Source organism: Glandiceps talaboti, chromosome 15, assembly GCF_964340395.1.
Source record: "Glandiceps talaboti chromosome 15, keGlaTala1.1, whole genome shotgun sequence".
Lineage (NCBI taxonomy): Eukaryota > Metazoa > Hemichordata > Enteropneusta > Spengelidae > Glandiceps > Glandiceps talaboti.
In genome coordinates this window covers 17,454,134-17,474,966 of record NC_135563.1, presented here as the reverse complement: position 1 = coordinate 17,474,966, position 20,833 = coordinate 17,454,134, and the positions used below count along the sequence as shown (strand labels likewise).

At 34.1% G+C, this 20,833-nt stretch overlaps 1 protein-coding gene across 2 annotated transcripts in view; it reads right to left on the bottom strand.

The window, feature by feature from the left end:
• Positions 1 to 20,833, bottom strand: part of LOC144446482 (zinc metalloproteinase-disintegrin-like NaMP) — a 64,704-nt gene that overhangs the window by 22,684 nt on the left and 21,187 nt on the right. For both annotated transcript variants that reach the window (XM_078136251.1, XM_078136252.1), the window contains exons 3-7: positions 18,784 to 18,860; positions 13,316 to 13,394; positions 12,850 to 12,929; positions 1,556 to 1,674; positions 740 to 873 (exon numbers count right to left, since the gene is read on the bottom strand). In XM_078136251.1, coding sequence (XP_077992377.1) covers positions 740 to 873; positions 1,556 to 1,674; positions 12,850 to 12,929; positions 13,316 to 13,394; positions 18,784 to 18,860 — 489 coding nt within the window. The remainder of the gene's footprint in view (positions 1 to 739; positions 874 to 1,555; positions 1,675 to 12,849; positions 12,930 to 13,315; positions 13,395 to 18,783; positions 18,861 to 20,833) is intronic.

Here is a 20,833-nt window from a genome sequence, read left to right as displayed (position 1 = left end):
CGGGCTCGACTAGTTGCGAAGACAACTATTTTTGTCTCCCATGTTGAATACTTGATACATTGTAGAATTGATTTGTATATGTATTTCAGGGAATAAAGATTATTATTATTAAGTCATTAAACATTGTTCATAAAGGATGTTTCTACAAGGTTAGTTCAGAACCTTGGCTCAGTTTTGCTAAAAAAAACGAATGGCCTCAACAAAATTCAACTCAAATGGTTTTCAAAAAGTTTCACCCTGTCCACAGAGCATCATAAGGTCACAATATATAAGAAGAGCAGAAAGATAGGCAAAGGAAAGCTGGGATGTGAGAGGCTAAACACAAGAAAATAGGGGTGAAAAGAAACAAAATTGTGAAAAGTGAGGGCAAAAGTAACCAAGTTTGCTCAAAGATGTTTCACTATTCAGGTCCTCAAACCTCAAAGTTCACAGTCTTTCAATTTTTTAAAAGTCACTCAGGTATATTAAGAAATGTGGTTCTTGTAAATTCTTCAATGACAATCGCGCTTTTAACATGCTTACAACCATTCTTTTCAAACCAATAGTCTTCAACAATTTCATGATTCATTAGTACCATTAATAAGTTCTGATTGATGCCTGCATCCATGTTGATAAGTGAATGTGAATGAAACCAATGTATTTTATGTTGTTTAAATATCCAAGATTTTATTTATTAAACATTGTGAATTTACAAATGTATCATTTCCCTCTAATTTATACAAATGATAGAATCACTCACCTCACTATGATCACTAACAATGTAAAGTTCAATATATTTAGTTTCTGTATGGACATCTCTTCTAACTCTCTTTAACTGAGACAGTTTTCTCACATCATCACCATATATTGAACTGAAAGCGTTGTTTCTGTGGCCTAAATAGGGTACAAACAACAAGAAAGTGTTATATGTTTTGTAACATAGTAAACCTATCTATATACTTCCTATGTAACCCAATACCACACGTTGGTTTTCTTCAAAATACTGGAAATTGATATTTGTATTTACAATATGAAATATACATCACACTAATAAGGTCATGATGGGTCAAACAGAGACACTGAATATCTACCCCCCATGGTTATTATTCTCTTAATACTTTCAAAAGCTGCCAATCTAAATACAATGAACTTAGGCCGACATGTACTAAAAGTTATGGTCACACATAGCCTTGGAGTGGCTGAAAATAACATACTAAACTGCTTTAACCAAGTTTCTTGTTTAAATATAGTGTTAGTTTATAAAGTACATCATGTCAGAGTGCCTGCACTATTACTTCACAAGGCCACTGAGGATGGAGCAACATGTTCTATCTTAGAGTCTAACAAATTGTTTAAGAATATGTTAAAGAAAGTACAAGATCAAGCCTCTGATCTGGTTTTCAATCATATTTAGCAATTTCATCCTTTGATCATTATAGAGTAAGAGAAAGTGGAACTTGTCCTCCATTTTTCCGGAGTCATAAACTTTTCAAATGTTTCGCGACACAAACAAGGTTTTTGCTCCATGGAAAGTGTTAGTAGTTGACCAATGGCACACTACACTCAGGGAACTTACCACATGTTGACCCGTGAGGGCGCTTTGCATCATGTGACTTGTAAATGAGATGCTGATTGGACTGAGAATCTTGTAATGGTTCAACGTAGTAAGTATCACTGCCATCTGATATCACACCACTGAAATGACAAAAATGATATTTTCAACAGATGGATAAAATCTAATACAGTTGGCATTACACTGATTGAAAATATTAATATTTCTACACAGGCAAACAGATGAAAATCAACAGTTGCAACTTGGAGTCTCGATGTTGACAGAACAAAATGATAAATGCTGACAGAGAAACAGAGATAATGATGACAGCGAAACGTACAAAACCAGCTGTCACATCTAAGATCTGGAATCTAAGATCATACGACTGTAAAACACAAAATGAGGAAGACAAAACAACACGATAAAATTAAAAGTAATTGAGGTCATAATAGGGACAAAATGATGAATTTCTATGGAAACACAACTTTTTATACACACATCATATTAAATGATAATCATCATAACATTTTCCAAATGACATCATCTATATACAATATTACAATGATCAATAGAACTGCATGCTTTCTGTGAAATGTAATTCCACTAATAACTTGGCAAGGGATTCTCCAATTTCTGAAACTCAGCCCTAGAGTATGACTACTTATTGTGGCAATGATTCATTTACAGCTAAAATGATGTAGGTTTGGTGTTTCACTCATGGGACATTATGTTTTTGACACAAAGGTAGACATATTTCAACTATAGAGTAATAAGCATTGCTATTCTTTTCGTAGTACAATAAACACAGGCATCTATTGAAAACATTACACATGGACTTGATGATTTGAATGGCTGCAATTTTTCATTTTCTAACACATAATCAACATTTCAACTTTACTACTTCTACATCCCCACTGTGTGCGGCACCTATGTAATTGTTTCTTTTGTGTTAGGAATTGTCTGAAAGTGTGTATTAAATGACAAGTTACATGCTTGAAACACCAAGCCTACATCATTTTAGCTATATCTAGGCCTTACTCATTGTTCTGATACAAAAACACTACATGTGAAATACTAGACTGAAATAGATAGTCATTCTAGACTTCATTTTGTGTGTAATTATATACCATGTTTTATTGTATGCAGCAGTCATACAGAAATAAAAGTTGTTATAATGACAGACTATTCATTACATGATTACATGAGTTACACTGAAATGCATAAGTGAGTGTGTGGGGTGAGGATGAATGAATGAATGGATGGATGGATGGATGGATGGATGGGTGGGTGGGTGGATAGATAGGTGGATGGCTTAGTTGGGTGGGTGGATATGTATGCATGCATATGAATACACGACATGGATGATTGAAAGTCACAGTATAGCGTCACAGTGTATACTGCACAAAAGGCAAATCAAGAAAATCAGTAATACAGAACTTCATGGAACAGTTTGAATAGACACAAAACCAGACATATAAACTAAGCTATCAAAATTCTATTTACATGTCTGTACTATGTATTCGAATGTCATAACAGTTTTAACTCCATTCAAATATCACACAAACAGAGACATTAATATATTGCAAAGTCATATAATCATCTCAGATTACATCAACTATTGCCAAAACCAAGTTCCTTTACAAGACCTTCAAAACTGCATGACCTCATAAAGTATGATTGACAGTCATAATCATAATGGCAAAGATGACTAATTTCTGGCACCAAGGACTGATACATTAACTGTTTGACCCCCTTGTTTATATATATATATACCATTCATTGACATCAAAATTTATTGCACTGTTATTGTGGCACTGTTTGGAAAGTGAAAACTATATCAATGTTTATAGCTAAGTGTATTGTTTCTCACTATCTTCCAAGGTTTCACTGCATACAAAAATAAACATGATTTGTAATATAATGGATAGACTCATTTCGACAAGCTAAGACAGATACACACTAACACCACCACTATGGTATGTTGACATTAATCTATCAATGTATGTTTAGATGTTATAGTTACAATGTACACTCACAGTATGGCGGCATCTCTGATACATCTTAACATAGTTTCAATGTACACTCACAGTAGGGTGGCGTCCCTGATACATCTTAACATAGTTTCAATGTACACTCAAAGTATGGCGGCATCCCTGATACATCTTAACATAGTTTCAATGTACACTCACAGTATGGCGGAATCTCTGATACCTCTTAACATAGTTTCAATGTACACTCACAGTAGGGTGGCGTCCCTGATACATCTTTACATAGTTACAATGTACACTCAAAGTATAGCGGCATCTCTGATATCTCTTAACATAGTCTCAGTGTATACTCACAGTAGGGTGGCATCCATGAAACCGCTTTACCTTTGTATACACGATTAGATAAATGTGATACTATTAGTATTACTAGGCTATTGCAATCAGCATCTTAAATCATTTTGTTGTCTTGCTTGTTAATGTCTAAAGTGGTTGGTTGAGAGTCAATGTGAAATTTATATGGCAATTTCTCCCAAAATTTATCAAGCCATCGCTCAGAAGACTATACACTTGGTGCTGAAACTATATTAATGTCACATGTCAGCATGTATTTAGACCTGCAAAATATCTCTGTTTACCAGCCATGAAAACAAGGTTCAATCTATAGGAAGATCCCAGCAGTGCTTCATGTTTGTAGACTTCCAGTGTTTTCATATATTACATTTTGCACACCAATCATTGAAAAACAGCAATTGTCCATGTTATGCAATCCATGCTCCGATAACTATATACAAATGTAGTTTATGCCTGTCTTAACTTGTCGAAATCCGAATCCCCACAGTTGTATCCCCAGATTAAAGATGTTAGAGGTCTGCACTATATGGCTTACAGTTTTATATTTTTAAATCTGATTATAAACATATTGTCAACAGCTACATGGATACAATGACAGCAGCTACATGGATACAGTTACTCAGAGATTCATAAATCATTTGTATTACATCTAAATATTGACAAGTATGCCGTATGACTATGTGGGAGACTTACAAACATTTCTAAAGAGTTGATGAACAAGTCATAGCAGGAGAACCTTCTTTATAACTTAGGATGGAGTTTTTGTTGAGGGTAATATGTGGGTATTAAAAACTTAGCAAAAGATGTCTTTTACTATCTACACAGGTGTGTAATGAAACAGCAAATAATTTGAGTTTTATCAGAACATATTGGTTGAATGTATAGTGCATAATATAAGGATTGATGTCTAGTAAACTACTCATGACTTATGGGGTATGTGGCATGTCTTGATTCTAAGTGACAAGGTCCCTTGAATCACTCATAGTCATACTTTCCTTGGTTGAACAAAGAAAATTATTAGTGAAATTCCCCACTAATTTATATTGGCAGGGCTCAAATTTAGCAGGTCCAGGGAATATAGATTACTTAATTAACACTGTATCTAGATTCTAGACTACTAACTTTATAAGGTGGTAATCTATTAGACCAATGGAAAATGATAGAAAAATTGTAGCTGAAACAGTTCAGTTGGCTAAATCTACTACCACGCATAGGAATTAGAATTGAGTCCTGTGTATGTATGTAAATAAAGGTTCTATGTGGGCGTGCATCAAAGCATTTGATAGAAATCAAACATAAAGGATTTGTGGAAAATTAAGCCGAACGTCAGAGTTGTATATGTGTGGGTAACATTGGTTAAATTGTCTAAGATGCCAGGATTATTCGTTCAAATCGTTGACAATTCCCATACACACTTTTCTATAGATCTATACACTCCAGACTGATTGAAACACATGTAAAATATCAGGCGGGTGAACAATATCCTCACTGTTCCAGCTGATGGTTTAGAACTCTGGAAGTACAGCTGAGGAACATAGAAAGATAGTAAATGCCATTATTTATGGCTACCTATAAGTGAAATGGCTAAGAGAAACGAGTTTAATTTCATACTTATTACCCTCAACATAAACACTGCAGACACTCACATATTATGAGAGTATACTAGTAGAAATACTGCCAAAGGCAATGTGCACATACACATGCAGTAGAAGATACAGACTTCAATTTCAAACATGAGAACACCCCCTACAGGATAATGGAACATCCCATGGACTTTGGCCAAGCGATTATGTAACATAATCATACCTCATAGATATCCATTGAAAAGGACCAACTGTTTTTATAGAAACTCACTCTTTTGGATGTAACTTGAAAACCACTGATCAGATCACTTGCATTTGAACAGTTTTTCATCTAGACACCCACAGTAATGTTTCAACCAAATCTCAAGGCAACTGCTCAGGTGGTTTTTGACTTTAAAATCGTTTACACACACACATACACACACATATTTTATGATGCCTATAGGCCTACTGAAATACTTTAGTGTTCAGTTGTGCTAAAAAAAATCACCGCCACTACAGTCGAAATAAAAATTCTTCACCATCAATAAATTTAGTGAGTCACTGCTAGAAATGTCAACCTTAATAATCAATTGCTTCCAATACTATTAAGAAAGCATTCTACCACATACAAGCCAGCTTGATGATTTTCATCATGTTCGTGCAAAAATGTGGGTTTATCACAATTATTCTACATCATGATGACTTGCATCTATGACAATGTTCGTTCTGCAGTGCTAGAAACATATGAGTCAAAATGTTTCAAATTACATTATTTCTCTTGATTTTACATAAATTAATATGCATGAGGAGCGAGGTACAGTCATATTATTCCCCAATATTTTTCTTCTATGGGATTTTGTCGCTATTCATCTAGCAACTCATAGTGACAAGGCCACTTAGGCCAATAACAATAGAACCTATCAACAGAAGTTGCCTACCAAGACCTCTAGATCACTTCCGCCGAAGTTCTGACTGATACCAGCTCTGTACTGATAAGTGAAAGTGACTGAAACGGTGAAACCAGCACATTTTATGTCATCCAAGTTTTGATTACACAAACTGAATTTACAAGCTGTCCTTCCACTTTTAGAGTTTAGCTCTCTCCATTAAAAGCATTAACAGGCCTGGTAATGGAAACTGAATTGTTGTATCCAGCAGTTTCATTTATCTCATATCAAATACGAGCCATGCAATTTTTTCATAGCTTTTTAGCATTAGTATCAATAATCATAGCCGAGTATCAATGTAGATTTCATTTGACAGTTTTCAGTATTTGAGTGACAGTGTTTACTTTTCACTTTTCATGCCTGTAAATAAGACCAGTTCCCCCATAGGATTTCCTCCTAATAATGAAATAAACATAAATAAATAAATTGACTTCCCCAAACACAAAGGAGAACTGTCTATCTGTATTTACGTTGCTAAAAATAGCTCTCCCAGATTGCAAGACTAAATTGTGTGCCATAACTGCATTACTTTGATGTGAAATCACTGAGGGAATCAAGGCAGACTGAATAATATACTTGGTGGAGATTAGGAGGTCAACTCAGACATTTTGTCTTAACTCTGCCACAACACTATACTGTACAGTAATCCTTCCATAATACAAATCCTATCAAACTCAAATTACCAGAATAGCAATATAATATAGCATTATATTTCAGATTTTGACAAATAAATTTTGACTTATCTATGTAGTATCTGCTGTATTATTTACTACATAGTGATCAATTACCCTATTAGAATCCAAAAATATTAACAATTTTGTTGGCAAACATTTTCCGCTTAACGGTTTAAATGCATGGGCTGTTTGTTGTACAACTTAGTTTCTACACAGATCTAATCCCTATCAGTATGCCTAGAAATTTACAATTTTGTTGGCAAGCATTTTCAGCTAAAGAAGTGAATAATATGGAGTGTTCATTGCACATCTTTTATATATAGGTCTATTGGCCTATCAGTGTCCCATGATATTTACAATCTCTTGACTATAACGTTTTCAGCTAAAAACGATAAATTGTATGGACAGTTCATTATATACCCGACGTGTAGTTCTCTACAGATCAACTTATATATACTTATCACTAGCATCCACAGATATTTACAGTTTGTTAACAAATGATCACAAATAAATGACTGCATGTTCAGACTTGTTCATTGTACATTTTCCACACATACATGTAGATGTCAAGTGAGTATAGACCATCAATGACAAATTCAGTTACTACGTTAAGACAACGTTTAGGGTTACTAAGTTATAGACAGACCAAAAATAATTCTTTAGATAGACATCCGCTATCGAATTGACATTGATTTAATTATACTTAAGAGTCGGGTAGCATTTCTGATGACTTCTGTGATCTTGCAGCGTATATTTTTGGGGACATCCAGAGACTCCACTATCTTAATTACAGGGTGATTACATTTTACATCTGCACAACAGAAGCACTGCAATCATCTATTTGTGTAACCGAACAACAACAGTTTTAGTTTGGGTCTATCTAAGTAAGTGAAAACCTTGATTACCATCGCAGAATAAGGACTAAACTGTACACCATTTTGGTGAATTTTTTCAGTGAATAAGTAATGAAAAATAGTGAAAAAGAAAACTTCTCAACAGTAAAATGTACATCGTGTTCTTTATATACTTTGGTTGGATACCCTGTACTGCTTTCTCGCATACAAAACATGACTCCTTGTTAAACTCAACTTTAAAATGGCACAAGTTGACTTTATAAGCTTTTTACTCAAATGAAAACACTTACAAAAAAGCCTTGATTAAACTATTCTAAGTATAATCATTAATCTCAATGCAAGTTGTCTATGACATTACAATTTGTGTTCTGGCATTGTTAGAACTGTTGATTGCATAAGTAGGAAGTTCCTGTACATTTTTTGAAACATATAATAAATTATGTCATCGAATCATTCATTTTTATATCCTAATACCAAGTTTCAGTTCAGTCAATTGCAAGTGATGGCTAAGTATACATCAGTATAAAGTAGAATACTGTGAGTACATTTTAATATGTAGAAAAAAATTACACCCTAAAAACATATAAACTCAGCTTGTGTCCCTTTGATATGATGTAAAAATCAATAATTTTATCAACAATACATCAGTTAATCTTCTTGTCCTTCTACTAATACCTAATTAAACTTTGATTACGGATAATCTAATCATAACATGGCATGGCATATGGCACACATAATGTATACATTGTTGTGGTACAATGCTTAGTATTTGATACTGTGATATTCATGTCTGCTACAACATACAGCATATCTCCTGGGGGAAGTTTGACTTTGAAAATCTGATTATTTTCTTTATACAATTACTAATTATTCAGCTGATACTATACAAAATTCATTTTAGTTTACAAATTATTTATATCTAATCTCTTTCTACTATGTAATCTGTATTTATTTATCATTTCACTATGTGTAGTTTTGTTATGTTTCTGGGAATATCAGGATGTCTTCTACTACAAGACTATCCGAGTACACTAAAGCATAGCCCCTCCACTCGTACTAAGTACCTTTTCCGGGAAATCTGTATTCATTTATTTATCATTTCACAGTTTATGTATACATAAATGGATGTATTTTGTACATATTTCTGGCTACATTGTATCTTGAATACAAAACAACTCCTGCAGTGCCAGAGAGAACGTTCTTGGATTATGGGTTCATAATTAAAATAAATGGTTGGTGTGCCTGCAGGAACATTTACTGTCTGTCTGTCTGTCTGCCTGCCTGCCTGCCTGCCTGCCTGCCTGCATGCATGCATGTATATATTATGTATTTACCGTACAGTATTTATTAATTAATTTATCTATTCATCAGTTCATTTATCATGTATATTTCTCAGAAATAACAACTATACTACATTATATTTTCTAATCAAAAAACAAGTCTTGATGTGCCAGCATGAAGGTTCACAGATTATGAGGAGCAGATTGTGAGTTCACAAACGAAATACCTGGTGTGCCTACAGCACTGTATTTTGTTGTGTAATATGCCAATACAGCTGACACTGTGTATAGTACTCCCTGCCCTTATACAGACTGAATGAATGTAATCACATTCTAGCACTCTTAGAAGATTATAAATCCTTTTACAGACTGTAAATGAACGATGTGTGTCTGCCATAATTATATTTACTATACTTAGCATCATCTTGTAGACTATTCATTGGATACAAAGGCTTTAGATGTAATAAATCATATCCTGGAGGTTGACATACAAAACTATCCTTGATAACGCCTCTTGAACGAATAAAAACTTAGGAGTATGACCCAAAGCTTTACACAGGAAAGAAACAGAAATGATATCTCATTATGAGTTTTAGATTATACAGTGTACATGAAAGGAAACAAAGATCACTAAAATATAATAATAAAGATCAAACAGTTTTGTGATTCAAGAAAGTGGGAATTTATAAAACCACTTACGTTAATTATTTCAAGAAAATATTAGTGGGATGTAATATAGCGAAAAATAGGAAAATTTGACAACAATTGTACATTCAATGAAAGTGTTTGTAAGACAAAATGTCCCAAAGTATTATGTAGAAAAAAAAACAAAAATTTTTCATTGTTATTGGTTTCAGATCATACAGTGTACATAGATGAAAACCTAGAATACTTAAGTTAACATAAATATCACACTGATCTCATGGAAGTTGTAATTTGTTAGCCATTAAATTTTATCATTTCTGCAAAAACATGAGTGGGAGAGAAGAATTCAGTGAACAAGGACAAAAGAGCTGAATTTAACAAATAACACTTTGGTTCAATGTACGTAAGAATCACCGACATGCAAACAAGTAGGAATTGCCAATATGACGTTACCAAGACAACGGCATACCAGACAGTAGTTTCATATCCTTGTGCCTTCTAATATAAGACAATTTTGTTTGCAGGTTTCTTACAAGTTACAGTACTATAATTGTTCCATCCTTGAAAAAATAAGAGGAACGCAATACCCGGTGGTCAGCAGTCTACATGTAGTGTTATCCTTTGCCAAATCTAATGATGATCAAGATCTCTGGGGTTAGAGATGATTCAATACCCCATTGGCTATCAGACTAGGTGGTCAGTGGCTAGCTATAGTATCCATTTCAAGTATAAGATACTTGTCACTTGAAATCACACTATTTTGTTCTAAACGTACACCCTTCCTAGCTATATTTTAGTTGCCTGTACTGTACTCTCATTTATCAAATGAACCTTTCTAACTATTCAACACATCTCATTCACATATTTATATGCCAAACCCCAACCCTAGATGGCAAAGAATTTCAATTCAGAAGGTCTATTGGAACTCATTCAAGCCATTTTAATATCTCAATTCATATCAACAGTGAGCTGAAGGTGTGTTAGTTGTTGGAGAGGTTATAAAAGCTTCATATAATGCACTTGTGATGTCATTGCTATGTGTCATGCTGAGACAATGTATGTATAAAGAAAGTTGTACAGATGTAGCTCAGAAACTTGGCTATCTTGGTCGACATACTCAGCTCATATTCCCAGACTTGTGTTCTTGTGGATAACACTGTCAAGCCAGACCACCAAGTTTCTGAGCTATACAGAAAAGTACATGTAATTAACAGTGATAAAAGTATGTACCAATATTACTTGAAATGTATATATGAGGGATGAGGGATGAGAGAGTAACTGATTTTCATCATTACTATTTGATTAATAGTAGCATGGTAACATGAGAAATGAGATGGTTCAGCTGTCCACTCTCTAGTCTAGCTATATATTTGTTTATTCAGGCTAGTCTAGACATTATCAGTGAAGCATTACCTAAAAGGGCATTATGTATGTTTTCATTTCACAACTGTAAGATTGATAAGGAGTTTGGTTTAGGAGAGTTCACACAGGAGGCACACATACAACTAAATCTGACCAAGTGTCCAATTTAGTTAGTTAGCCTCTCAAGTGGTGCTAAAACTACAAACTAGCAATATGTTTCTCTATTTATCACAGTGTAATCTTTCACTACCTGGTGTATAATTGTGAACAAATTGTTGACAGGGCCAAGGCTGGATAGTCTACTACACATCTTACATCACACAAACAAAACAAACACAAACAAACAAACAAAAAAACAAACACACACACACACACACACACACACACACACACACACACACACACACACACAATGCAGTATAATAACTTCACTGAAAACTGTGATCTCACTACATACTTGGTGTTCTGTGTTATGTAAAAAGTGATATGTGAGTGAGTAGATGATGAGATTTATCTGATTAACAGTCTGGCTTTATAGTGATTTAATGAAGTAGACTTTATCATTTTATGCAGAGGAACTCATCACAAGTGGGTAGTTTTAGCACAGCTTGTGACAGGCAAACTGGGATGGTTGAAAGTAACATGTGAACAGATGTATTGCAACATGTGAACAGATGTATTGACATGCCGATATACTCCTTACATGTAGCTATTACAAAGTACATATAGGTGTGCCCAAGAGAGTTGTAGCTTTCATACAATCAAAGTCCACTCATAACACTAACTTAGACAGTAAAATACAGATTTAATGCAGAGCCAATTCACCACAATGTGTTAGGTAATGCTGAAGATGAGTCATCAATATGGTAACTTTGAAACAACTTTGTACTGAGCTCCATGGAGAATGTGAAGAGTTTTGATATGGTAAATATGTCCAGTATAGCAAAGTAGGTGTTCGGAATGATATTTACATCTCCTCAAGTGTTTGAAATTCCTCTAATTGTTTCTAATCAACTAATTAAGTATACTAATAAAGTGCGTGTTTTCATTTCATTTTGTCTTTCCTGAGATAGCATTGTGTAGAGTTAATGAGAAACATTTTTTAACATACAAAAAAACCAACAGGAAGTAACAGCAACAATTATAAGAATATATAATTTTGCATTTAAATTATCACTGCATGCATTTGGTATAATTCTTGTGCCAGTCTGGTGTTCCATCAACAGCACATAATGTTCATGAAAACTTTTATTACATGATTGGAAGCCTGTACATGGTTGCAAAGTAGGTGCAAAAGTCATTTTACTAGTTAGCAATCATAGTGGTAATCAAAACGTTAAATGGTACAAAACTTTGTTAGCCCAAAAATTTGGTTATCTTGCTTGATAATGTCCTCAAGTTCACCAGAACAGTCAGTAAGTCAGGCCAAATAGCAAAGTGCCTGTGCTACAGTAAAACTCTGTATAACTATATAGTTAAAAACAACCCACCACACTTGTACCATTCACACAAACCAAAGCTGCTATTTCTTCCATGGACAGTGTTGTAACAGAGACTGTGGTTTATGATGATGACGTGTACAAGATGTGTTATCACCTTTAAGGATCAGATTTGCTTATCATTAACCTATCCTTCAACTGTCTATAACTTACCTGAGGCCATCACATGTACTGAGTGCTACTGTAGAAATGTTACTATCCCTGACTTCACCATAATAATAACAGTGTTGATGCTGTAAACAAATTCAAAACAAATTCAAATTATTGAATCCATATAGAAGACAAGAACATCATGGTATGCTAAGATGAATTCATGTAACTTGTAACAAAGACATTTTCAATTTGTTTATTCTACATTAACATAGATGACATTGACATAATATACATTTATTTTCTTAATATTAACACCACATCTAGCAGTTGATAGATTGCATATCACATTGCTATGCTTTTTCTGTAATATCAGGAGAGTTGAAGAATGCTTTGGTATGGATATACGAAACACACAAGAAAGATGTTCTTACACAATGTACCATTGTATTGGGGGTTTTTTTGACCACAGGAGGTTGAAGAATGTTATGGTAAGGATACATGAAACACACAAGAAAGATGCTCTTACCGTTGTGTTAGGTCTTTTGACCACAGGAGTACCATCTTCTAAATAGTATCTTTCTACAAAACCTTCAGGAAATAAAACTCTGAAATAAACAAAGCAAACACAATATCATAATCTATGACAACACCAATATTTTCAAAGCTGTTCAAATACACATTGATTGCATGACTTTACATCAGGCCCACAGTGTTCCTAAGTCAATATTTTTCTTCTTTCAATCAAGGAAATAGCTGTTAGATATGTTGCATTGTTCATCCCTAACCAGTCTTCCCTTACATGTACCTGTATGTTACATCTGATAGGGCAGCATGACATGTCATATCTGACAGATTATCAAGAAAAATAAGTGTGACACATGTAAGGCCCTGTCACTGTTGGTAAAATTTCATACACAAATTTGTATATAACATTACAAAGATTATATTATTTTCCTTATTATGAAGATATTGAATATTGCTAGCCTGGATCCTTCAGATTTTGGATAAATATCTCTCTGTATCCTTCACATTAGCAGATTTCAACTAACATGTCTCCACAGACGGGGTGTTTAGTAGAAATCCACCAGTGTAAAGGATCTAGAGTAGAATATTGCAGACATGGACATGATAAAAGCTACATGTACACTACATGTTCTTTGATTCTTTTATATTTCATGATGCTAAATGCCAGCCATGTAAGTTTGAATCCAATAGGAGATAACGATAACTGCAGGTAGTAATGACAAAAAGATTATGTTGACTCATCTAAACCATCAAATCCTACATCGAAAATGGCATTAAGTGACTGATTCATTTCTTGATCTCAGCATATACTAAATATGGCTACATATACGTACAGCCTCAGTTTGTTGATTTCTATCGGCAAAATGTCACAGACAAAGTGTACAGATACTCTACTGATGACTACATGACTTTTAAGAACATCCAAGTAATGGATTGATGGCCTTTTACTTCATTTAAAATGCAGTCAATTTCAGTGCGAGTTCACTGAACCTGACCTATAGTCATGTTTTATGTATGATATGCGCTTGTCTGATAGTACACGTACAGATCTATTCACTTGGTAATCTGCCATGGGATTCTGTGTGTTTATCTCTCTATTACACCATGCACGAGCCAGATTCAACAAATATGGAATATACCGGTATACTCTGGCCGTTCTACGTCACAACGACGTGCATCTATGTCACATCAACATGTGTCTACATCATTTGTTCTGCTGTGTTCAAAATATGAATCAAAATGTTCAAAATTGCTATTCTTTTCATGAATTTTTTTTCATATTAGTTACTGCCAATGGTATAATTATAATATTCTATTCATTCAGCCAGAAAATACTTTTGACCTAAGGGGCCTTGTCACTTCATCTATCGACTCATAGAGACAAGGCCCCTTAGGTCTCTCGTATTTTCCTTCCCTGAATGAAGAAAAATATTGGGGAATAATATCTAATTCAGTCCTCACAAAACACTCCTGTCCCCTAAAGCATCACCCTACATATGTATATACAATATAACTGATCTATAATTTGCATAAATAACATGTTTTGGCTGCAGAGCTGGTAGCTAATCTTTCAATATTTTTCTTCCAAAACTATTTGATCCTTCCAAAGAGTCAGTAGCAACAATTATACAAGGGGAAAGGTTTATGTTCAATATCAAGTTGTCTAAAAGATAGTCCTGCAATCAAGACAGCAGCTGGGTTATATCACTTGTCCGTCCTTTGTACATACTAATTGAGTATGGCAAAGTGCACTTAGACTACTTTAAGATGGTTCTAATTTATTTCATTTGATATCAAACACACTGCCACAGGTTAGAATGCCTTTTTTCAGCCAATTAGAAATTACCTTGGAAACCTCAGATAAGAAAAACAAGACATGCTGTTTTTTATCAGAATGTAATCTTGGGGTAATCTATTTAGGGACATGTGGTTGATGTGCATGTGGTCAACAACAAAACCATTGACAATAATGTGAAAGTTATAGAAGGGGAATATATAAATCATGCCTGATTTTGTCAGGAATACATTTAGAATGTTATAAAAGTTACACTGTAAAGCAAACACATATGTCCAGTGCCTCTTTGCCGGTGTCATCAAAGTAAGCTGTTGTTTGAGTTTGCCACCATTTACACAATGTTGTGACTACTATAGCTACTGTACTACATCTAAATCTACCTCAATGCATCAGAACAAGATCAGGATTGTATCTATATGTTCATCAGTCAATATTTTGATTTCATGCATAGCACTGTAATCATAATGCAACTAGTATAGCTATTTTCTGACTCCTGTAATACCCAAGATGTTTTTCTCTTTAACATATTTACTTTTATGATACGATGTACATCATTATGAATATTTTTGTTTGTTTTGTTAGGGGAGGGGTGTTAAAATACCTATATTAAATATCAATACCATTCATGGTCAATAATCTGTCAGATTTGGATTAAATTTTTGGGGTTTGGAAAACAGTTGTCTGGCTAAGCTGGAGAATGCATTGATCCTAAACAAAGGAATGATTCTAAAATTATTACGGTTCCACTGATAAAATATTCCTAATCCAAGACAGATGGATTCAAACATTGGGTTTAAAGATATACTGATACACTGTATGTGCACAGAACATATCCCTGTATCCCCCCCCCCCCTCTTAACACAACACCCCCCTTTCTTTGACTCTCTCTGGACCATTAGAGTTAGACCATGCATGTTTTAAAGATTAAACAAGTCAGTTCTAGGAATCAAAATAATATCTCAACAGACCACAAATGATGTCTACAGTTATCTATGACTTAATTCCATCATACATTTTTAAATCTAGCAGGATATAGACTATGACTTGAAGGGATTCAAAATGTCAATTATTGACACTTGAGACTGCCATCAAAAAACTATTATGTACAGGTAGAAATGGATTTGATGTCTCAAAGCTTTATGATCTATGACAATATAATACATTTTTTACAATCTAAATGTACAAAGGTTGTGATCTTTGTCACTTCACAACATCTCCTTCCAATCATTACATAACTACGGTCTAATGCATTCACTGAAAATTGTTAAAATATAAATAATTAGACATATGGTTGATATTATCAATAAGCAGTACAGAAACTGTTTGAAATCGTGGTCACTGTTACGGGCACTGATTTTTGGGTGTGGACCTAAAAATCTATTTTATTTGATTTATCGTGTATACATTACAGCTACAAAAATATATTTACCCACAGGTGATGCAATACTGTTCACAGTGTACTATATTATAAGTTAGTTATTATGCCTAACAAAACATTTTTTTTAAAAAGTAAACGTCCCAGTTGCAGCTAGCAGAGCTGTAATGGCCATGCACGGTCATCAACTTTACCATGAACTCAACACTTGTTGGTCTCTTGAGAAAAACAAGGCAATGAATCAAAGGACACTGTCATAAAAAGGTCATCAAAACCTTGAATTCTACATTGAAATATAATGATTTCTGCACTGAAAATAACTAAGATGTACGTGTAATTCTAAACTACTGACGCTCAATAGTTGCTTCTTTTTTTTCTTTTTTTTTTTGTTGCTTTTATTCTAATACATGGCTATGTCAAGGTTTAAATATCAAAACCAATGTATCAATTTCTAATCCTCAAGGGATTAATTTTTTGCTGAGATAGACTTTTGTTACTTTGCTAAAATTCAAGTTTCATTTTTTTAAAATGTATAGGTGAAACCTTGTTTTCATTAGCATTCTATTTCAGCAGATAAAGATGTCAAAGATATGTAGTGAAAGTGCTTAGTTCATGATTGTGCACTCAACATTAATTAGCTGTCAAAATGATTCTGTCAAACCTTTTAAATGAACAGTAATCCGTGAATGTCATAGAGTACAAACAAAAGTACCTACACAGGTAGATATCAGTGCAAATTCGCTACTACAGGATAAAATCTTGTGCCTTACTGGCAGGAAACCCGTCATCTTAAAAGGATTTCTGGGCTGGTTTTTAGTTAGCTTTATACAAGAAAACTAGAAATAGCCTGCAGTTATAGCTACATACATGGCTTCTTATTCTTTCAAGATCACTGTTTCTGAAACAATGGACCAGATAGCCTTAGGATTTCATCACATAGAGCTATATCTGTGGCAATGCTATAGGGAATGTTGCATACACACATACACCTACATGTACTACACACTTATTACACACCAGTGCTCATTCATTTCATCAAGTCTGCAATTATTCACGCTAGAATTGAAATGCTTAGTCACCACTGCAATTATTGACTTCTCACAAGAAACAGAACCAATATAGCACGATATGCTACTGAATGTGTCAGCAGTCATATTTAATGGATTTTGGGGTCATTTCTCTATCAGACTACAAATTTGAACGTTTATTGCTGCCTGATTTGTGTAGCACGTTGAATTGACCACATGATGTGACTTTCAACGTCTGGTCGATATGATAACAGCAAGCAGTTAGATAGCTAGGCAATAGCTGAATAGTGTGTGTGTGTGTGCAAAGCTTGAGTACTCAAAAGTCCAATTAATCCACAGGCATTACCAATCTAAGCCTACGACAACAAATGGAATACTAAGTAACATACATGACCAAATGCACAGCTACTGCCAGCTGAATTTCCTTCTTGTACTATGAACCAGGAAATGATTCATGCACCATACAATGTACATCCTTCATACCCCCCCCCCCCCCCTTTGACACTTACAAAATTCGAAAAATTACTGCATGTTTTTTTTTATGAAATAATTTATTATTTTTACGAAATTATGTTTTGGTACACAAAATTGAACACTTGCCACTTATGAAAATCAGAAGTTGTTGACAACCTGTCACCATTCAAGATGACTTCTAAACATGTTAGAAACTAGTCGTGGTTCATCAAAACTGAAAAATATGGGTCACATTCTAAAATATTGATGCAAATAAAGTTGGCATAATTTTGATATATAGTTTGTCTATTACTGACAAATAAAAAAATAGTGTGTTCCTGATAACCTGACTGACCCTAGTGTAAGCTCCCGGCCATAAACATATTTTTTGCAGGCAAAAATGTAAAATTTACTTCTATCTCTGTGTACACCTTCAATTCATGCCTTTGCTTCATCTGTGGTCACTTTTTAAAATCATATTCCAGAGGAAAACCAGACTATGATAGTCTGCATAAAATGTTCGTCTTTTTAAATTATAAATTAATATAATTGTCTTCATTTACTTCTTTTATACCTCACCAAACTCTTGTGGGAGTATTGTGACCAACGATCTTACGCTCTTATATTAGGGTCGAGTAATTTTTAAAGTAAAATAAAATAAAATTCTGACCAACCTAACCTATTTTCTGAAGTCATGCAATTGGAATTTTTTTATTACTTTGCCTTATCAAACTGGCATGTACACTGAGCAATGATTCTGCAATGACAAATTTGCTGAAATAACTGTCACACAAAATGACATGTAAAGTAATACTTACTCATTTAAGTAAACATCTAGGATAAAATCTTTTCCAAACGCTTCAAAACTAAAGCTGGCTTCTTCTAAGTGACCATCCTAGAAGAAAGTGAAAAGGGAAAACATTAAATCTTTTATGCATAAAACTGGTATACACATTGTTGTATCTAATTCAACTCTATTCCAATACTAAAATGTTCAAAAAATGCAGTGTTCAGGAGGAAAATGTCTTACTGTACTAGTAGAGTTACAAAGGTTGTAAAAACCTCCTCTTTGTTGGTTTTATAGATGTTTTTAGCAGAAATTATCAACCTGCCATACAGTGGGTGTAACTCATGACTCATGACAATGTCATTGATTCACAAAATTCTACCACCACTAATTTCAATATTACAGTAATTTTTTTTAACGTTAGAGTACTTTCAATATCACAGTAATTTTTTTACTGTTAGCATACTTTCAATATCAGTCATTTTTTTAACGTCAGCGTACTTTCAATATCACAACATTTTCTTTTAAAAATGTTAACGCACTTTCAATATCACGGTAATTTTTTTAAAATGTCAGTGTACTGTATTCTACTTTTAAAATTTTTCTAGCGAAAGCATAGACCCTCCACCAATGTGGGTGGAGGGTCTATGGCTAAAGTATGCCATCAAAGTATAAACTATTGACATAACATTACTAAAGAAGTGGTACATAAACAAACACATTCACATTCAGAGATAAAGAGTTACACAAAGGGATAAAATCAACAGAAGAAGACATGGTAATTGAAACAAAAGCAAATAAGATACTACAGTAACATTATTTACTTTGAAGTGATTTCTATCAGATGAAGATAGGCAGGGAAATACATGTACATTCATTCACCTGAGCTCAGTACCAAATTAGATGATAATGGGGTTCTATCTCAATCAACTACAAGACTTTATATGCAAAATGTAGGACACGAAGACATCACTTTTTCACTGTGACCAGTTTTCAATCTATTATTTGGAAATATCCTGTCTTTCAAAATGGGGTGACAGTTGTAATTTTAGCAAATAATTAACATGTCCATCTTGACAGTGGAACACAGTCCCTCTATAGACATGATAGAGGGAGTGATATTCCTCGTCTGTGAGTGTGTAGTAGCTGAATAGGGGTGTCACTTGATGTGATACACCCTAGACAAGCCATCCTTACTCTTCGTCATCCTTCTAGACAATTCATGTGGTATTACGACAGCAGTATGCTTCACGGATAATATTTCTTTCATATTTCATCCCTACTATAAAGGTATATACATTGTAGGTACATGTATATCATATGGTGAATGGTGTTGATGGTGTCCACCACTCAGACACTCGGTGCATACTGATCCTATCGATACCTTTAAAACATTTCTATTGGAATAGCATGGAAGTATGGGTTATACTTCCATAGAAATAGTAACACTTGACTTGATACATCCTTGAATCCACCCAATCATGTAGTTTTCCAACTATTTTGACAGCTGAATGCTGCATGGATGGTGTTGGTTCAAATTTCATCCCATACATGATGTATACTGCAGTACACTGTACCCATAGACACTCCCATTCTCTAGGATCTGTGGCTTACATACATTGTACAGTCATCAAAAACCTATTGAAATAGTCTGTGTACATCATACAATTCACGTGTATAGGTATATCACATATTGTGAATGGTGAGTTGGTGACATCGTTGATGCCCCAATTTTATCACTCGAACACTAGACTAGATGCATTGATTGTTATCACCAAAACATTTCAAAAGAAAGAGTGAAACTTGAAACATTCACCGTGTTGCAGTGTCTCCCATCATTCTAATACATAATAGTTTATGTTTATTACACTATGCAGCATAAACAATGTTTTTTTTCATAAATATTATATATACTCTACCAGGTGATGTAACACTAACATGTGAATAGTGTTGATACTACCAGTGGTAACCACTCAAGCATACATTTATAACTGATTGACATCTTCAAAACATTTCAAAAGACTCAGTGACTCTTGTTAATTGATACATCCTTTTCATTGTCTTCGTTCTATTGTTTATGT